The sequence below is a fragment of the Asterias amurensis genome, chromosome 2, assembly GCF_032118995.1.
Source record: "Asterias amurensis chromosome 2, ASM3211899v1".
In the NCBI taxonomy this organism is placed as follows: Eukaryota; Metazoa; Echinodermata; class Asteroidea; order Forcipulatida; family Asteriidae; genus Asterias; species Asterias amurensis.
In genome coordinates, this window is record NC_092649.1 from 10,205,156 (window position 1) to 10,225,241 (window position 20,086).

At 38.8% G+C, this 20,086-nt stretch overlaps 2 protein-coding genes across 5 annotated transcripts in view; one reads left to right on the plus strand and one right to left on the minus strand.

The window, feature by feature from the left end:
* Positions 1-416: 416 nt before the first annotated feature.
* On the minus strand, positions 417-12,351 carry LOC139954562 (uncharacterized). Its single transcript, XM_071954425.1, has 7 exons — positions 12,156-12,351; positions 10,590-10,790; positions 10,147-10,283; positions 8,838-9,107; positions 6,955-7,939; positions 5,208-5,424; positions 417-3,184 (listed from the first exon to the last, which is right to left on the minus strand). The coding sequence occupies exons 1-7, from the start codon at positions 12,234-12,236 to the stop codon at positions 2,559-2,561; spliced, it is 2,517 nt and encodes an 838-aa protein (XP_071810526.1). The 5' UTR covers positions 12,237-12,351; the 3' UTR covers positions 417-2,558.
* A 179-nt stretch (positions 12,352-12,530) lies between these two features.
* The window catches only part of LOC139934062 (dolichol-phosphate mannosyltransferase subunit 3-like), a 535,719-nt gene continuing 528,163 nt past the window's right edge, over positions 12,531-20,086 (plus strand). The window contains exons 1-5 of one of the 4 annotated variants that reach the window (XM_071928357.1): positions 12,531-12,574; positions 13,956-14,099; positions 15,247-15,276; positions 16,464-16,541; positions 17,351-19,042. In XM_071928357.1, coding sequence (XP_071784458.1) covers positions 13,977-14,099; positions 15,247-15,276; positions 16,464-16,541; positions 17,351-17,404 — 285 coding nt within the window. In that variant the 5' untranslated portion in view covers positions 12,531-12,574; positions 13,956-13,976 and the 3' untranslated portion in view covers positions 17,405-19,042. Of the gene's footprint in view, positions 12,648-13,955; positions 14,100-15,246; positions 15,277-16,463; positions 16,542-17,350; positions 19,043-20,086 lie in introns of those variants that run through there. The other 3 variants (XR_011785691.1, XM_071928356.1, XM_071928358.1) reach the window with 3 other exon arrangements.

The following is a 20,086-nucleotide window of genomic DNA, read 5'->3' on the forward strand; positions in this document are numbered from 1 at the left end:
AGTTACAGAAACAGGTTGCCTTGGATCGGACAAGTTGGTCTTTGAAAAGCAAAATTTTGACTCCACAAAATGGCAGACCGTCTTTGTACGTGGCATGAAAGGAAAACCATGCAATTTCGAGTTATGTTTGTGTGGATCATTATATTCTACTTTTAAATGATCTATCTCACCATTTGCATTTCAAAACAAACACTTTCAAACGCTTTTCACAGACCAACTCAACCGATCCAAGGCAATGTGTTCCTTTAATCAACAAAAATGTGGAGTTCACCCGTCAGTATTTCCCTACCCAGAAACATAAAAAAGCAACCAACGGCAAAACTAAAGTTTGCTAAAGTTTTGTGAATATTGACTAGGTCCCAATGCCCATTTGGTAAAAATCAAGTTTTGAAAATTAAAACATTTGTACACTCATCTAACTGATAATTTCATTTTTAATTGCATCAGAGGTAAATAATTTTCTAGGTTTAATCTTGTTATCCGAACACCAATTATGTAAAGAGAGGACTGTACTGGCCATTATCACCTGATGTCATCACATGACAAATATTGCTTGCGCCACTTGGGGTCAGGTTTCCTGCAGTTCAACTACACAATATCTTTACATGATTTTTTACTATTACAAAGGCAGACTATATTTTAAAGGTATGATCACAAAGAAAAAACAATTGAATGCTTAAGAAGTGTTCCCTTTAGACTTTTGTTTGTTAAAGTACCAAGACTTTTCTGTAGAATGACAACATTTAATCCAATGTGGTAAACTGACCTCCCTGTCAACTAACCGCGACCATGATGTAAAACTAACAGGCTAAAACGAGCTCAAGCAATACTTTCACGCAGAGCTGTAGAAGTACAAGGGAACAGCTCCGAGCTGTACTACTGCGACCACGCTATGAAACACGATGCAATAGCCGCAGAATATAAGTCCAGGGGGGAACGCACGGTAGAATTAAACGAAAGTCAGTCACAGTTACTTTCCCCGTGGCAGCGTCAGAAACAGTCCATTGGAAACATGGCTTTAGAGTGACTGGAACCAATGATAAACAGAGCCTTTTAAAGTACGTTTTATACCCTATCGCTCCTGATCCTCTAAAATCCTTCTTCATTAATTTGAGAATTATGGAGGATTGAGGACTGTACATGTAGGCCCTTATAACAAAAGACCTCTGTCACCCTGCCTCCATCTTGGTCATGTACCTCGTATCGAATATCAATAATGAATGCTAACAATCATTTTGCAAATAAGAACCAGACTATTTTGTTCTTCCAGCCTCGGTTGGGTAACAATGATATCAATGGGAGAAATCAAGATGGCTGCACCATGATAAAGGTCTATTGCTTAACATCGGGTCAGACATTTTAATCTTAATTGAAGAGAACGGTACTCATTTTCAAAAAGATAGAAGACCTCATGTGAGTCTCTAACACCACGTTAAACTTGCCATTGTTTTTGATACTCTTCCATTCAACATCCAAAACATCAGGACCCAATTTCATGGCTCTGCTTACCGCAAAATTCTGCCCTATTGATCATGATTCCCGCTTACCATCAATCGCTGAATTTCTGCGCTAGCCTTGTAAGCGTAGAATGCCTAGTAACATTGAGTACGCACGTGCAGAAGCCAAATTTGCCGCTAACCTGTAAAATACCCTTGCCGTAAGCACAGAATTCCCTGTTTTCGTAAGCGCAGATTCTCTGCTTATGGTAAGCAGAGCCATGAAATTGGGCCCTGGTGACATCATTCTGAAAAAAATAGGTCTCTACATTTGTGTAAGGGGATGTTTCTTGTTTACAGCTTAATTTTTTATAGCGAAATTTGAAACATGACGTTATTGGATTTCAACAACCAATGTATCTTAACAATCCAAGGAGGATTTTTTTGTCAGTAAAAATGTCAAATTTAAGGCTGTATTGATTAGATGTTAATGTTATCAAGTCAGGAATGGACTTAAACAGCCCCGTACGAAAATGTAGAGACCCATTTTTCTCAGAATGATATCATCTTGGATGTTGACAAATTTTTGCACATGGAAGGGTATCGAATACAATGGCTAGAACCCCCATTTTAACTTGAGGTTAGAGACCTGTTAATTTAGTGACATACATGTAGGAATGAGGGATATTGGATGATTGAGATAGGTAACCTGTCAGAAAGAGGGCTAAGGGAATGTTTCAGGCACTGTGAGGTATTAATGACAGTGGACACTATTGGTAATCAGTCAAAATAATTTAAAACATAAAACCTTACTTGGTAACGAGTAATGGGGAGCTGTAAAACAGTGTGAGAAACGACTTCCTCTGAAGTAACATAGTTTTCGAGAAAGAAGTAAATTTCCACGTATTTGATTTCGAGACCTCAGATTTAGTATTTGAGGTCTCAAAATCAAGCATCTGAAAGCACACAACTTCGTGTGACAAGGTTGTTTTTTCCTTCATATTATCACGCAACTTTGACGACCAATCGAGCTCAAATTTTCACAGGTTTGTTATTTTATGCATATGTTGAGATACACCAAGTGAGAAGACAATTACCACTTGTGTCCACTGCCTTTAAAGACTATTGTCCCATTTGAGTCTGCTCTGCCTCTGCTTCCGCAGGTACAGCCGTTGACTCCTCTTTAAGATGACTTGCATTCCGTAGTGACTTCCACGCTATCATCTTATGGCGCTTAGCTGCCTTCAACGTGTCTCCAGAAGACTTTCCGAATGTATACAGCGATGAGACCAATGCACTATCTGAGTCCAGGTTCTCAAAGTTTGTAACAAAGGACTTGACTGCTCCTCGATAGGTCCCAGGTTCACTCTTGATCTTCAGTTTGATAATATCGAACACCCTCTTGAGTCTTTGATCCAGAGGCAAAAGTGATGACCTCTTTGGGAGGAAAGGTAGACACGAGTTCTGTTGGAGGAAAGGTAGACACGGTTTCTGTTGTCGAATCACTGATAAGATATCGTACGAATGATCTTCATGATCTTGCACAGTCTTTGATGTATCTTCAGTTGGTTTCGGAAGAGCCTTTAAGTTTGTAGCAGCGGCTATGATTTCTTGAGCTACTGTGATCTCCACAGAATCTCCTGCGGTGGGCGTCACAGGCATTGGGAAGTCGTCATCAGCTTCCACTGCAGCAGATGTTGCAGATGAGGGAGGTTCATCCACAGGTTCAACCTTGAAGATCGGTTTTCCTGTAAAAAAAAAAACCCAAGGGATCCATGATAGTTATAAAATAAGGGAATAGTCTGAAACTAAACGGCTGATAAAGACATAAATGGAGCTGTAATATAACCGGCTGGCTCATGTCGATGCGTATAGCTATTGGTACCAGCGTGTAATCTATTTTTACAGAATTACAGGCTCATACACTCAACCCAATGAGCCCCAAACAGAATTGTTACCAAGTTTTTGAAATCGCACAAAATTAAAAAAAATCGCTTTGAAGTAGATTGTCATAATTTCTTTCTCACTTTTTAACAAAAGGGCATTTATGAATGGGAATAAAAGAGTATTCATAAATACCCCAGACAGTTTCACTACTCCTCTTGATGGAGAGCGCGTCACGTGGGGGTGTTTAAACGGTTGATAATGACCAGCTGGAGCTGTTAATAACTGGCTGGCTTCTGCGTGTCGGGCACCCGCGTACGCCAATACTATCACGCGGAACGCACAATTCATAGCTATTAATAACAACGCGCAATCTATTTCTAAGCACGCCACAGTGGTTTAAGACCCAGACATCAGGTCCGATTTCTTTTCCTGAGATAACTACATATCTTTGGTGACTTGAACAAAAAGAACTAATTTGTTTAATAATTTTTATTTTTTTGAAACTTATTACCCTGGTTTTTTAAGGAAATTGTAGTTCGTATATTGTGACATACGTTTATATTCAGCAAAAATCACAAACCCTTATGTTACAAAAAATACCTGGGTAGGCATATAAAAATTGTTTGAGAAAACAAATATTGTTTTTAAATTACCTGTATAAGTGACCTTTCGCACTGTAGAAAATTAAATACGGACCGAAGTTTTGATGATACGACAAAAATGCTTTGAAATCTTCGACTAAAATGTCAAAAAATGCTACTTATAAAAAAAAAATAGCGCCACACATCTTTAAAATAAGCCATTAAGGGCCTGGACGAAATGCTAAAAATATGTAATAAATTAATAAAGTTACCATTCGTTGTGGCTAGAAATTCACGGTAAATTAGCGAAAATGAGTTTTTACTCCTGAAAATGAGATTTTTCAAAAAAGCAATTGTTTACACCTCAAAATTAAGGAAAATAAACAAAAATCAAAACGTTGGATATTTTCCCAATCGGCCACCAACGGCCAACATGTTTTTGGTATTTGTTTCCATAAAATGATAGAGTGACTACTTAGCTTTGAAAATAAAATAGCGCCGAAATCCCGCAAGATCGCCTTCACTCCCCAAAACTAAGTTTTCAGAACGCTGTTTTAACCAAAAACATCGTGTACATTAACATTACACTCAAAAGATATAGCGCCCTCTGTTGACTTCAAAACCAAATCATAAAAATTGTCACAATAATTCGTGAATCACGACACGGATCGATAAATTGTGGATTATTTTAATGGACAACCACGTTTTATCTACCTAAAGATGACATTGAGACATGCTTGAGATATTATAAAGGTATTTTGACCGATTATAAAGGTATTTTGAACGATTATTGAAAAGAAACTTGTCGATGTCGGGGTCACATAGGGTTTTAAACCACTGTGCACGTGCGTAATCTATCTCTAGGCGCGCGTGCGTACACACAACCCACGCGCATCACACAGATTCTTCACAAAGTTTTTGAAAATAATTCTTCAAACCTTAAGCGTCTATAACTGTATTTTTGACGTTTTTTTTAGCAAAAGGGCAATTATGAATGGGAATAAAAGAGTAGTGACTCGTTCTTATTGTCCGTTTAAAACGTTGCAGGATCGTTGTCGTGCGATAAAGGCTCGGGACTTTATCTCAGGTCAACGACCCTGCCGGTTTTAAACGGCCGTTAAAGAACTCATCACTACCCTTTAATTACCTTAGTAACTTAGTAAAGGCTGTTGAAAACCGACAGGGTCGTGGCCCTGCAATAAAGGCCCTTCGGCTCGGGCCTTTATCGCACAGCCATGACCCTGTCGGTTTTTAACAGGCGTTTTAAGATCTTGTTGCCTCTCTATTACTCTATTATATCTACCATGATCTGATGCAATGACTCCATATACGCTCTTCTGCTCTGGTGGTATTGGTGTGCCTAAATATCCAGAGAGTTTGAATTTCTTGATGACAGCATGCTGGTGTTTGCATGGGCCACCTTTCATTCCTAGTGGGCAGGTACACGTTCCGATGTCCATGTTGACCAGATGTTCCTGCTGGTCAGACAGACTTGGCACGGTGTAGTGAGAGCTATCAACCTGTTCAAATTAAAGTTTCACAATCTTTGAGTTTAGCCCGGTTCATACTTCAACAATAATATTTTTGGAGCAGCGTTCTCCTCGTAAGTGGTTGTGGCCAAATGCTGGTTAAAACATCGGAGTACCAGTTAAATTTCTCTGCAAGTGGTGTGCCTGGCTAGTTTGGTTTTGAATTGAAACACACCCCCCATTATTATGAAATATGGACAAACCTCCGAAATAGAGAATAGGCTTGCCAACTGGTCCTTTAAAGCCATTGGACACTTTCGGAACAGAAAAATAAATAAAAGTTCACAGATTTACAAATAACTTACAGGGTTTACAGAAGGTAATGGTGAAAGACTTCTCTTGAAATATTATTCCATGAAATGCTTTACTTTTTGAGAAAACATTAAAACAATCACAATTCTCGATATCAAGAATTACGGATTTATTTTAAACACATGTCTTGACACGGCGAAACGTGCGGAAACAAGGGTGGGTTTTCCCGTTATTTTCTCCCGACTTCGATGACCAATTGAGCATAAATTTTCACAGGTTTGTTATTTTATATATAAGTTGTGATACACGAAGTGTGGGCCTTGGACAATACTGTTTACCGAAAGTGTCCAATGGCTTTAAATGTCAAGGGTAAGCCCTGGGGAGGCTTAACATCCTTACTGTCAACTGAAAGAAGGACATGGCATGTACATGGAAAGCGCCTTATGCAGTCAGCCACATTGACCCATCCCAAGCGATATGACCACATACATTTACGTGTAACAGAGCCAGTGATTGCAAGTGTTTGATTCGTTAGGAGGGAAGAAAACTGCTTGACCAGGACAAGCCACACTTGCATAGGATTATTTGGGGCATTTTTGTACAGGACAACTTTTTGTACAATTTTTGTACAAGGTAATCCAACCGCTACATGTATGTGTATTCTTGCTGTCAAAAGGAGTGTTTTGTGAGAAGCTGCTTGCTGTCATAAGGGGCATTTTGTGAGAAGCTGCCTGCTGTCACATGGGGTATTTTGGTACAAACCGCTTGCTGTCAAAAGGAGCATTTTGTGAGAAGCTGATGCTGTCACAAGGGACATTTTGGTACAAGCCGCTTGCTGCCACAGAAGGCATGTTGGTAATACAAAGTTATAATAAAAGTGGCTTCATGTATTGCGCACATATTCGTCACTCAGTGTTGCTCAAGGTGCTTCATCATTCAGTATTTTCCTGCAATAACTATACTGTATGACTATAAGGATTATGGTACAAGCTGCTTGCAAACGCTATATGGGCATAAAAGCTTAAGTTATTGTTGTTGCTCATTTGCTTTTCCGTCGGTGTTATGTGTACATTTTTTTTCTTTTTTTTTCTGCCCTGCACTGTACCATGGCCAACTTTGTTGACCATGATAAATGACCTAGGTTAAGTGTGCATTCTTTATCCTTTATCTCTTGATATTTTTTATATTGATTTGCTCAATAAAGATTGATTTAACTCAACATACACCTGTACGGTCTCTACAGGATTAAGAACTACAATGTAAAATTACCTGCGCTATAGCTTTACAGTCCAAGTCCCGTCCCAGAGGTACGTATTTGGAATTCAGTAGGCAAGTTACTCGTTTGTTGATCACCTCAATCAGACGGCGCTTATAGACTACATCAAACCTTCCCAAGATGAATTCCACTGCTTGGCTTAGAGTGTAGTTCTTCAGTTTATACAGGATCTTATCCTTAAAGACGTGCATCGCAGCCTTGGAAACTTCAAGTGTGATCTCTGGAAGTACTAGCAGCCGATCGTAGCAACATGTTTCCCACCCGTTCCTTCTCTTAAACACTTCAGCTAAATGCACTTTGAACCCGGTGTACTCCTTCAAGGAGTCGTCACTCTGAGCGGCAGTGAATTTCTCCATGAGCTCCGCACTCGAGTTACTGTTCACCATTGCCGTCGTGGTGGCCAGTAAAGCTGGCCGGTCGTCTGGGAGGATTTTATTGGCGTCGTTCCACAGCCATTTCCAAGTTGACTGCAACAACTGAAACTCACAGAGCATGAACTCCGTCATCGGATACACAGCGTGGATTGCACGCTGAAGAGGGAGACAATCACTCATTATAGCCACCTCCGGGCCGTGAGTGCCCCGCCCACCAAACGCGCGATCTGGTAGCTGCGTCTTAAGGAGTTCAAGCCCTGCGGTGAGTGTCGACTCCTTCTCTGAAGATGTGATGATCACCCCAAGTGGCAACCCACCAGCCGTTGAGTGCGCTAACAAAACAAACAGGTAACACTTGGTTTCCTCTTTGTTATACGATGAATCGATAAACAGCACCTGCTCGCAGAGATCCAGGTGAGTGTGTACCCTTTTGATGAGTGGGGTGCAGATGGATATGACTACTTCACCGTCCTTAGTTTGTTGCATCTTGGCACACTCATCAGTATATTCCTCATTGTAGGAGGCGAGTCTGGCTTCCAGATTGACGTAGATGTCTGCTCCTGAGGCGCCTTTAGTAGCTTGCTTAGCCAATCTGTAGTACAGCCTATAAAAACCATAACAAAAACAATTGAAAATAGTGTAAGAAACCAAATAGACATTCATCATGGTGCTGTAGCCTTGATCTTCTTCAGTCTGAAGCAACGTAACCAAATCGGGCTGGAAGAAGAATTAGTCTCATTGCTTTTTCACTGCAATGAATACTAACAATCATTACTGCTATTGAATACAGGAGACATGAATTTAATTACGAGCAAAGTATCTTAACAAAAACCTACAAAAAACTGTTTAAACTCAAACAAGCGCTATTGATTTATTGAAAATTTACCTTATTTGTATTAAGGGTATCATTAAGTATTCTTCATTACCATACCTCATACATATATTCATGATCGAGAGTCGAGTTCTTACTGGTCCATTCATCATCACGTACCAGGTGCTAATTTTGATATTACTAAGCGTGCACGCGAGTAATCATGCACATAGTTTATGCGCATGAGAAGTAAAATAGTGCCCAGGCAGCCCAGGAGCTACTCTACTTGTCATGCGCAATACCATTGTGCGACTTCAGACCCAGGCGTTATTCTACTTTTCATGCGCTTTACCTGTTACGATGGTGGTACTGTTTTGTATACATGCATGAACATCGCTACGTAACATCGTTACAGTAGCTGAATATGTATAAAGTATAGTAAACAACATGGTTTATTTTCGGGTTACTAGTCGATATCAGCTCCATCGGTATTAGTTGACAAACTAGTTCGCCTCGGGAACTAGTTTTTCAACTTCCAATCCCCTCGAGGAGCTAACATTGACTAATCACCCTCAAACTATGTTGTATTTTTATAAAACTTGAAAGCACAGACTTCGGCAATTAGCAAAGCAATGAAGTGGTGTTTCCTGGTAACTCACAGACAAACAAACACAACAAATGTTAGACAAACCTGTAGCAATAATTCAGATCTGGACACAGTGATCTGTCTCCTAAGACGTGACTGTAATTCGCAGAGAATTCCTCACGTAGATTATGTTTGAGAATCTCCAGCGCCGTGGACGGGGTGTGTCCTTTCTGATACAACGCCTTCAAGTTGTCCGTCGTCTCTTTGGAAACGTCCCTGTTCCTCAGCGAGGCTGAGCTGAGTAGATCATGATTGTGCTCATTCCGAAGGTTGATGATAAACATGAAGCCATTCTTGATGTGCTCATCTCGGGATCTGAAAGAGAAATATTAACGAACATACAAATTTTCTTTAACACACAGGAAAAAAGATTAGGAAATATCTTTAAATGAAAATGATAATAATGCTTTGCTCAGGTATATCACAATACAATAATACACACATTATGTAAAACATACAAAAGTGTATATGAGAAAGACAAAAGTGAAATAAACCTCTAGTTCAATGCTGAGAATCATCCCTATCATTTGAAAGATTGACTTGTGTAAAAACTGGTGGACAAGTGGAAGGACAAGCTAACTTGTCCTGCTGTCAAGTCTTTACAAATGTTATATCTAAACACAGACCGGGGTAAAGGGTTCATACCAATAATTAAATAATAATAAAATAATAATACCAAAACTTGTATAGCGCCCTAATCATGTGTAAACATGCTCTAGGGCGCTGAACATCGAAAAATAGACAAACTAAAACATAAGAAAATACTGAATTATAACAACGGGAGTAAACATTCTTAAAAACATTCAACAACAAACTTAATCAATAGAAATCCTAAAGTATTAAAAAGCAATTAGGTCTAAAATCTCAAATGCAAAACATTGTTACACATTGCAAGCATTAATAGTAGGTTAAAAAAATACATGGATTAATGACAATTTAAAATTATTAAACCATTCAGTGAAAATATTCAACTTTAAATAGATGAGTTTTCAGTGCGCTCCTAAATTTGTTCAGTTCTGTTAAGTCTCTTAGGGATGTGGGCAGAGAGTTCCAGAGTGTAGCAGCCGCCTTTCCAAACTGCCTATCACCATATGTGGCAGTTTTAGTGAGAGGTACTCTTAAAGAGGTAGTGCGTTCAGACCTCAATGACCTGCCTGGTCTGTATTTGTCGATCAGGTCACAGATGTACGCAGGTGATCCTCCATTCAGAGCATTGAAAGTGTGCACGATCACTTTGTACTCGAGACGACGCTTAATAATTGCACTATGCACAAGGCCCTTTAGGCCTAACCCGCAACGCACAACAATCACTGGATTCCCTGCCTAAAATGAGGCCTAGTCTAGCTGTACTGACCTGGACTTTCGTCTGCGAGTAACTTGGGATCTCTTAACAACCAGATACATCCTGGCGGGACACTGGGTGTCTTTCCCAACTTTCTTTCTCGTTGTCCCTGCTTTAGGACGAGAGAAGTGCTGGCAGCGTAGATCCACCTACAAGCAAGGTACCAAATCAACAACAAAATTAATTGTAGGCTTGGCACTGATCCCGCAAAACACGCGCGCACGATCACTAGATTATATTAGTTCACCCCACGTGACCATGTTTCAGCCACCCAGAATACAGAACAAGCAAGAGGTGAGTTATAAGTTGAACTAGTATACAGTATGTAAAAACTGTTGTTTTAAGATTATTATTTTTTTATCAGGGACTTTTCTGCAGAATCAAGATGATAGAGTTGGCAGCTCAAGTAGTACACTCGAATACCTTTCCCCAAAACAAATTAAGTCTTGACATACCCTATAAGAGTTGAACCGTCCAGCGTCTGGATAGGTCTTAAGAATTCGCCATGTCATGAATGATGCTTCTTGGAACGCCTGTAGCCATTTTTTAGCCTCAACCTCGGTCGTTAGTTTCAGTCGAAGGATACACTTAAAGTTATTTCCCTCCAGTGATTCGTTGGAGCACAGGTTGTGTAGGAAATCATTTGGGAGAATCTTCTGCAAGTATACAAACAACAGCACAGAATGTTTAACCCTCTTATACCTACATGTAGTTGCGATAACGTAACCCTCCTCCCGACGGCGTTGACCATTTCGCCCTGTTCACTTCGCTGTCGTGAGAAGGGTTTTGTTATTGCAATACCTCATACCACATGTACCATGCTTACTTGTATACTCCTACTCTACATTCCCAGCGAGTTGGCGAAACCTTTACTGTACTACTACTAGTAGACCCAGTAACTGCGACGCTGTATTCCTTTTTTTGAAATTTTGACATCGGATCCGATATTGCGATAATGTCGAAATTTCGAAAAAAGGAATACAGCGCCCCAGTTACTGGGTCTATTACTGTACAGATTCAGGGCTTGACCAGTTGACATTAATAACATAACACTGGACCACAGTCCCGCTTGAGGCCAGTGATTTTAGCTGAGTGCCGGGCCAGTAAACTCACGACAGGAAAAGCCTGGGATAGTGGTCTAACGATTCATATAGTTAACTACATTATTTTGTGTATTTTTTTGTAAAATTTGTTTTAAATTATTGCGACGTTAAAAAACTTCTTTCGATTCTGTTCATATAAATAGAATGAAGTACACAGTTTTAAGTTTATTCTACACATTCATGTCATTGTTTATATTAGTTGCGATAACGTAACTCTCCTCTTCGCCATCAGGAGGGTTACAATATCTCAACTAGGCTATGTTTATATGTTCTTTTTTAGTTTTCTCACATATGAATAAGTAATCCTGAAACTAATTATTTTATGAACATTTTTTTTTCATTTTGATTGTCTCTCTTTGAGTCAACAATAGTTTCAAAAGAAATCAAGTCGAACTCCAAAAAGCTCAAAAAACAAAGAAAATAATTACCAAACAGACAATGTTGTGCTTTTGTGGATATTTAATTTTTATTTTAACTACTTATTTGTGAAGCTAAATATCACAAACATTGTTTATTTGTTTGTTTTTAAAATTCATTGTAATGTAAATTTTTGTAATGTAAGGCCAAGTAAAAAACAAAATGTTTCGCGTCCCGCATGCTTCCTTTTTCGAGGCTGCAAAATTGATTTATGTTTTATTCATAGTCATACCATTATTACCAATTCCAAACAAATGAGATTTAAAAACTATCAAATATCAACTGAAACATATCAGAAAATGTCGCTTGGTTACAAAATTACATGTTTTCTTGTGAAAGTGAGATACAAATGGGTTTCAATACCAACAAATATTTACAGGTAATTCCAGGCAGTTAAAAAATGGTCAGTGTAATGTCTTGTTGTTTTCAGTTTTCACTGATGCGGGATGTTTGGAACTTTTAAAGTTTTTGCAAATCAACATGATCGAGGGATGACCTCACCTTTAACTGAGTAAGCCTTGCCTCTTGCTCTTCTTCTACTGGTCCTGAAGGACTACAAATAGTGCATAGTTCTACAGGCATTTTGCTCAACAATCTAACTATCACTAGAGATTAGGAATTCGTGACTAAAATTCAAACCAATTCTCCCACCCGAGAGTACCGCCTTTTGTAGATCATCGATGAACGAACGAGCTGAGAGAAGAAGATGTTCATGAACTGAGCTCATTCTCAGGGATACGCACCACTCTTTGACAAAACACGTATTTTATTTTTTTGAGAACGAGGATGGAACAAAGTGGATTTGGTACCTGTACTCCTGAACAGTTTATTTTGAGATAAACTGTATCGGCACCAGTTTATTTCGCAAGTGCTTGACGTTGCGTTGCACTGACAATCAGTGACAGACACTGTTTCCTTGGGTTAGTTTTAACTTATTTCCACCGAAATCAGATCGTAAAGAAAGAAAAGTTCGCTGTAAATTGTTGCAGAAGGGTAATCGACCTTAATGTTTTGTTCATTATAAATTTGATAATTAGAATTTGTGTCAATCTTGCAATTGCACAGTTTTACTTTTTATTTACACTCCAGAGTCAGACTGAATATGATTTCAGGTAATCTTGTATGTACCATAGACCCCTTCACAGATAGGAAAAAACAATGCATTCTGGGATAGGAAGCGATGTTTTAGGATGTTCGTCACGCATAAAACGTGCGTAGCTTACTCGTAAACTCTCCCAAAATGCATCATAATCACCACTTCCGGCCTATCTGTAAAGGGGTCTATAGAGTTATATATAAGAACTAGAGGGCGCACGAGTGATGCTTCATGCACAAACGCCACGGGACCGCAAGATGACAAGCGCGTCATTCTGCACGCGCGTTGAATATGAAATACACATTTGAGGTTTTTTTTATTGAACGCTCACGCGATGCTGTTTGTTCAACTTACAAAATCGCCGCACAAACACACGCTGTGAGATAGCTGTTTTGTCAACTTAGAAAATGGCCGCCTGCGCACATACCGGGGCGCATATATAGGCCAGTGCGCTCTCTAGTTCTTATATATAACTCTATGTCTTGTACCTAAGTCAACTCGTACCTAAGTCAACTCGTACCTAAGTCAACTCGTACTCGATACAACTCGTACCCAAGTCAACTCGTACCCCAGTAAATGTTTACCAAATTTTTGGGTGTCAACTCGTCACTGATAAATATTGTATTGTAGTTTAACTTTAATTGATTGAATGATTGAATCGAAAAACGATAACTTACATGTACGCAAATGAATGAATTTTTACCATGATATGACATACTCATTCTAGCTAGGTTTGTAAAAATTGTACTCTTTTTGGTGATCCCTTTTTTAACAAATAATTTGTCAAAAACAGTTGAGGTAAACTAATCATCCTGCCCCCTTAATATTGAGGACCTAGGAGGATAGAGGGTTCCATCATCGCATTGATCTCCATGCACAAAGTCACCCCATGCAAAGTCGCCTCCTATAGAATTCTATACCCCTCTCCTAAACCCAGTAACTGGGGCGCTGTATTCTTTTTTTTCCAAAATTTGTCATATGTCATACTAGTTCGACCGATAATGACAAATTTGGAAGTAAATGAGTACAGCGTCCTCTCCACCCTCCTCAAACAAAGTTTCCCCCTCCTGGTACTTATGAGTAACTACAAAACAAAACTGAAACAATAAATACCAAATTGAAAACAATCATTAACCATTACCAAAAAATATAGACATAGCCAAAGAAGTTTTCTTGATTTCTTTTCAATTCTTTTCTTATTCCAGAAACTGAGAACTGAACTGACGATGGCTTCTAAACTTGTGGAGTGGTTGACAGCGTTTATGTTATTTGCTAGTATATGGATTGCCTTCGTCTTTGATATGGTTCCTATTGAACTAGACCCCAGAATAAAAGAAGTCATTGTTCCTGTGAGTACTATATATACCACAATAACATGGTCTATTTCGGGTGGCTAGTCGGTACGAGCTCTCCGAGGTATTGGAAGTTGACAAACTAGTTTGCCAACTTCCAATACCAAGTGGAGATCATATTGACTAGTCAACCGAAACAAACAATGTTACATTTGTCTAAATATACTTCATACATTATTCAGTTACCGGAACATGATTTGGAGCAAGGGAAAATAATGACTGAAAACTCCGGTATCCGTTTTTAACAGAGTATAATATCCAGATCCAGAAATAAAATGCACCATGATAAGTTTGTTTATGTGTTGGATCATGGAGGAATAATTTTTCCTCCATGGTTGGATGTCTAGAGTGATGTTTGTGTGGCGTACAAGAACAGTCATAAAGCACATGAAAAGTAGAATAGCGCCCAGGCTGCCAGGTCACGCACATGGTAAATGCATGTGACAAGTACATGTAGAATAGCACCCGGACTGCCGGGCGCTATTCTTTATTGTCATGCTAGTTTTACTGTGAGCGTGAATACTCACACACATGCTTGGTAAATAGCGAAAATAGCACCTGGCACGTGATGATGAATGGACCAGTAAGAACTTGACTCTCGATCATGAATATGTATGAGGTATAATAATACAATATACCTCTCATTGTGCCATCTTTTACTGTGATACATATTTGACATTTGACCTCACTGTGACTTTGGTCTTTCCTTACGGTTCAAACAGAAAGTTCAAAGAGTTCCTTTGGTGTTTTCGACCACACTTAGCATTATTTATTAATAATAATAATAATTTATTCATTTATATTGCACCCATTCCATAAAATGTACACAAGCGCATAACAAAATAATTATAAAAATATAACATTTTACAACAGGAAAATATACAGCAATCCAAAGCAAACTGAAAATACAAGAACCTTACAGGACAATCCGAAGAGTTAAAATTGCAAAACATAAGACAGACCAAAACAAACTAGAAAAGGAACAATATATTTTTATTGATAAAAAAGTTTTTTTTTTTTTCCCACCAACCGAAACCCCCAGTGGTTGTTACATGGCAAACACAGTTTTTCATTGTCATTAAATATTTATTTGATATAAGTGACATTTTAATGAAATTAATTACAAACTTTTTTCTATTCACAGCTGCCAGTCTATTTGGTGATAGTGTTTGGGGTAAGTTGAAACATTGTAAATGATTAAAAATTCAGTGTTGATCACAATGTATTGTACATTGTATCTTTATAGACTAGCTGCACTCAAACATTTGGACAGCTGTTGAAACCATACAACATCAGCAGGGCCTAATTTCATGGCACTGCTAAGCACTCAAATTTGCTTAGCATGAAATTTATCCCCTGATAAAAACAGAAATGGCAACCAAATTTCCACGTGATTTTCAGGACAGCAAACAACAGCTGAATACCAGTGAGAAAGCAACATGCAACAAATATAAATTTGGTTGGTAATCCTTATTTTATCAAGGAAGAAATTTCATGCTAAGCAAATTTTTGTGCTTAGCAGCTCTATGCAGTTGGGCCCAGGTGATGACATTTGTAAAACTTGGTTTACTGCTAAGTTCAACAGGAAGCAAGATGTAACACGTCACATTTCAAAAGCCCCCCTTAAAAGTATTGTACAAGATTGTTGTTTGAGTTTTTTAATCTGAAAGCTACCGATAGCTCATCGCTAGAACAATTTTTTCGGAGCTGCTAATATTTCCATCTGAAATAAAATGATATTTTTACAAAATTGCAACAGCATATTCCCCCCCCCTCATGATTATGTTTTTATTCTGGTCCAGTCAAGCTATAAGCTCAGGTCTGTATGCTTCATTTTTGAAAGTGGAGGGGCACAAAGGCATATTCTCCTTGATAAGGCGTGCCCTATGAGGAAATTGTACTTTTTTACTTGAGCATTTTAAGGGCATAGAAGGCAATGACAATGGGGCATGGAGGCAATCGCCTTGGTTGCCTTTGTGAAGAATCAGGCCTGCAAGCCCATTGGTCACTCTCATTCTGTATAGAATTTTAAGTTGCACTTTCTATAACAAGTAATAATTTACAGTTTATTTATATGGCATTACATACAACACATTGACAATGATAGGACTATTAAGTCGCGCCCCCTTCTTCTTGCACTGGCCAAGCACACATTTCATAGATTGACCAATATTTGTTATGATTCTCCTGAAGACGAGCAGAGTATACTGTTCGAAACGTCGACACCACGCCGGCTCTTCTCAGAGCCAACACTCCCTCAAAAGAGATTTTACACATGGTTGTACTCGCAAGTCTACTATTTATACTTATATTTATAGTTGTTCTTAAGGATTACTTGTTTTTCTTAATTCCGATTTCTAGTGCTTTTCTTTAGCAACCATTGGTTACCGGGTTGCAACTTTTAATGACTGTGAGGAAGCAGCTGCATCACTTAAAAAGGTAATTTTTGAAATTATTTGTTACTTTTTTTATTTTGTTAAATATTATTTTACGAGAGATTGCTTAACACCTGAAGACCACGGATGGCCACTTCAAGGTGAGGGCTGCATTAAAATGATTTGGGCTAGTGACGGACATCCACTACCACCAGGGGCCTGTTTCTGCCTACTCCTGGGGCTGGAATGGGGCTACCCCCTTTACAGTCTGTAAGAATGTAGGCATGGGTATCATCCACTAGGAGCCCGGCTGGTAGAGCAAAATGCACTACCTTCCCAACTTTTTACGAAGCAATTGTTGTCAAAGTGCCTTGCTTAAAGGCACACGTTGCCTTGGATCGGTCGAGTTGGTCTTTGAAAAGCGTTCTGTAACCGTTTGTTATAAAATCGATATGGTTAGAAAGATGTTGTAAAAGTAGAATACAATGATCTACACAAATATGCCTTGAAATTGCCTGGTTTTCTTTTTACCTCGTCTACTAACACAGTCGGCCTTTTATGGGAGTCAAATTTTTGACTCCCATAAATGGCCGACCGTGTTAGTTCGCGACGTAATTTGAAAACCGTGCAATTTTGAGTGATACTTGTGTGGATCATTATACGAAGGTTAAAAAATCTTGGTTTCGCTCTGGCACCGAATTGTGAAGTAGGTTTGTGAACAATTGTTGTTTACTTTGCCATGATTTGGTCAATCATTCTCAAATTCCACAAGTGCTGTTCAGCACTGAATTCCGCAGAGCAAAGCCATGAAATTGTGTTCATCACAAAGTATGACCTGAATCTGACCAAATCAAATTTTATCTCAATTTGCAGGAAGTAGAGGAAGCAAGAAAAGATTTGACAAGGAAAGGATTCAAGTTTACGTGACACTCGAACAGCTTTAGACTCCAATGGTAATCCAACTAGAATCACAATTTTGTTGCCAAATATTTAGACACAGGTAACGTCTTGTTTAATTTAGGATACGTGCAAAGCACTATGTTTATTTTGCACTTTTTATTAAGCAAATGCTTCACGACCATTAGTGTGCTGCGTAACAGGAGTTTTTTAACTCCTACTTTTGGACTCAATATTATCTACTGTGGGCTTGACTGATAGATAAAGGTCATGGGTTTGAATCCCACCCGAGTAATATGCCTGTGATTTTTGTTTGTACAGAACTCTGGGGAAAGTACTGAGTATACAGTTTGAGCTACACAAGTTTCTGCCCAAATTCGAGCCCTAACACCCATACATAAATTAGGTTTGAAGATTTGTATGGTTTGGGTTTTAAGAGGTAACATCTTGTGGGTACAGTCATGTGTACATCTCTTTCTATAGAGAGCTGTTGGTATGGGCTTGCTGTTTTGAACCATATTATCTGCTTGTCTCGAATCTTCAATAATGATATGCCAGGGCCTAAGTTTGGTCAGTTTGACAACACCAGGGTAAAGATTGGGAGAGCTCAGGGCAGGGTAGGATGATTTTATTTGGAATCAGTAGGGCTTGTTTTGTAAAGTCTATGTTTCCGTCCCTCAAAGCTATCATTAAACACGCACTTCAAAATTCAGTGATGTAAAGCTAGTCTTGTGAAATGAGTGATTTGGGACTTAGATTTTGAGTGGCATAATGACTTGATTGGTCACAAGTGAACACTCAAGTTGGATTCCACAGACTAAAGACAGTGTTGCTACATTATGGTTTGGTACAACTTTTATGAAGCAAACTCCAGATGACAAAGCATGTTACCATGGTTCCATACACATTCATTCAGAATTGTGTATTTGTGGTTACTATCTCTTAAGTATGCAAAAGCTTGCACCAAATCAAGGACATCGCAACCATCTTTAGCCTGATATTAGGAATTCAAATTAAAGAAGTTACTTGTGATTAAAGGCAGTGGACACTATTGGTAATTGTCAAAGACTAGCAAAATTTAAGCTCAATCGGTCATCGAACTTGGGAGATAACAATGAAAGAAAAAAGCACCCTTGTCACACAAAGTTGTGTGTGTTTAGATGGTTGATTTCGAGACCTCAAGTTCTAAACCTGAGGCCTCGAAACCAAATTTGTTGAAAATTTCTTCTTTCTTGAAACTTATGGCACTTCAGAGGGAGCCGTTTCTCACAATGTTTTATACCATCAACCTCTCCCCATTACTTGTCACCAAGAAAGGTCTTATGCTAATAAATATTTTAAGTAATTACCAATAGTGTCCACTGCCTTTAAGCAAGTTATTCCAAGTATGATGTAAATCTGACTTGATAGGATTTATAAATATTTGACTTAAACAAGTCACGAAAACCCTTTGTAACCTTGATAAAGGCAATAACTCAAAGATTTATATAAAATGTTGAATATTAAAATAAAGCAAATTAGTAAAGACCCCATGTTTCAACCCTAGAAGAGTCTTTCTTAACGTCTACATTACATGATGACTTAAAACAAGTATATAAGTGTAACAGAAGGAGTCAATTAATAGAAAGGAGTGAAATGTAGGCAGATGCACTCGGAAGAAGCATGAGAATGAAGGAGACAAGACGGGGGGGGGGGGGGGGGGGGGGGGGGGGGGGGGGGGGGGTACGGTCTAACCAATGAGCTTGGAAACACAAAAGACAACAATAAAGTTTATGTAATTATAAAACAAATGTTCAGTAGTACTATAGAGAGAAGAGACAATAATTTGAAATTTTGGGACACTAGGGTGTGTTTTGGCAGCGGTAACCAAAAATTGTTTCAGTTGTTGGTCAGTGGTTCTGCTGTTCAGACTGAACGATAACCGAGCCGTGAGCTCGGTTATCGTTTTGGTTATGACGTTAGAAACAATTATTGGTTACAGCCGCCAAAATGCACCGTGACAGCAGCCATACCACATTGTTTTTCTTCAATCAATCAATCAAATCATTTAGGCATTTTTAACTTGTGCACATTTCTGAGAACAGTGGACTTACCTGGTAAGTCTGCTGCCACCAAGTGTCCTCAAAAGTCTCTTCTTAACCCTGTGCATGCATGTCAGTACAAGCGGCAGCTATGCAATTCCCACCATTTTAGGAGTCAACATGGTGCGCATAAATTTTGCTTTGCCTTATATTATAAATGTGATATTTACTCCCAAAATGGCACAGCCAAGCTAACTTGATGACAACTGGGTGGGGTGCACTTTTGCTCAAAATACCCGTATGAACTTTTTGCTTGGGTTTCCCTGAGATATTTCTGTTGGGTTTTCCTCCCACACTAGAAACTGAAACTTCCTTCTTTGTCTTCTCTCCATGGGGTTCTTAGCTAGTGATTATGTTTGCAAAACTCTGAGAGTCCCTGGCTTCACAACCAGAGTGTCATTGTGATGGAACACTCACACTATTATTCCCACAAATTATAAAACTAAATCATTCCACAATATTATTTTCCCGTAGGAAACAAATTTTATCACATGATCTCAATAAACACAAAGTGATCATGGCCGATTTCATTAAGCTGCTGAAGCAGCAAATATTGCTTAACAATTTTCTGCTCTAAGCACAAATATGCAGGATACCAGTTGCAGATGGTGCTTGTGGAAAGGTATTTTGG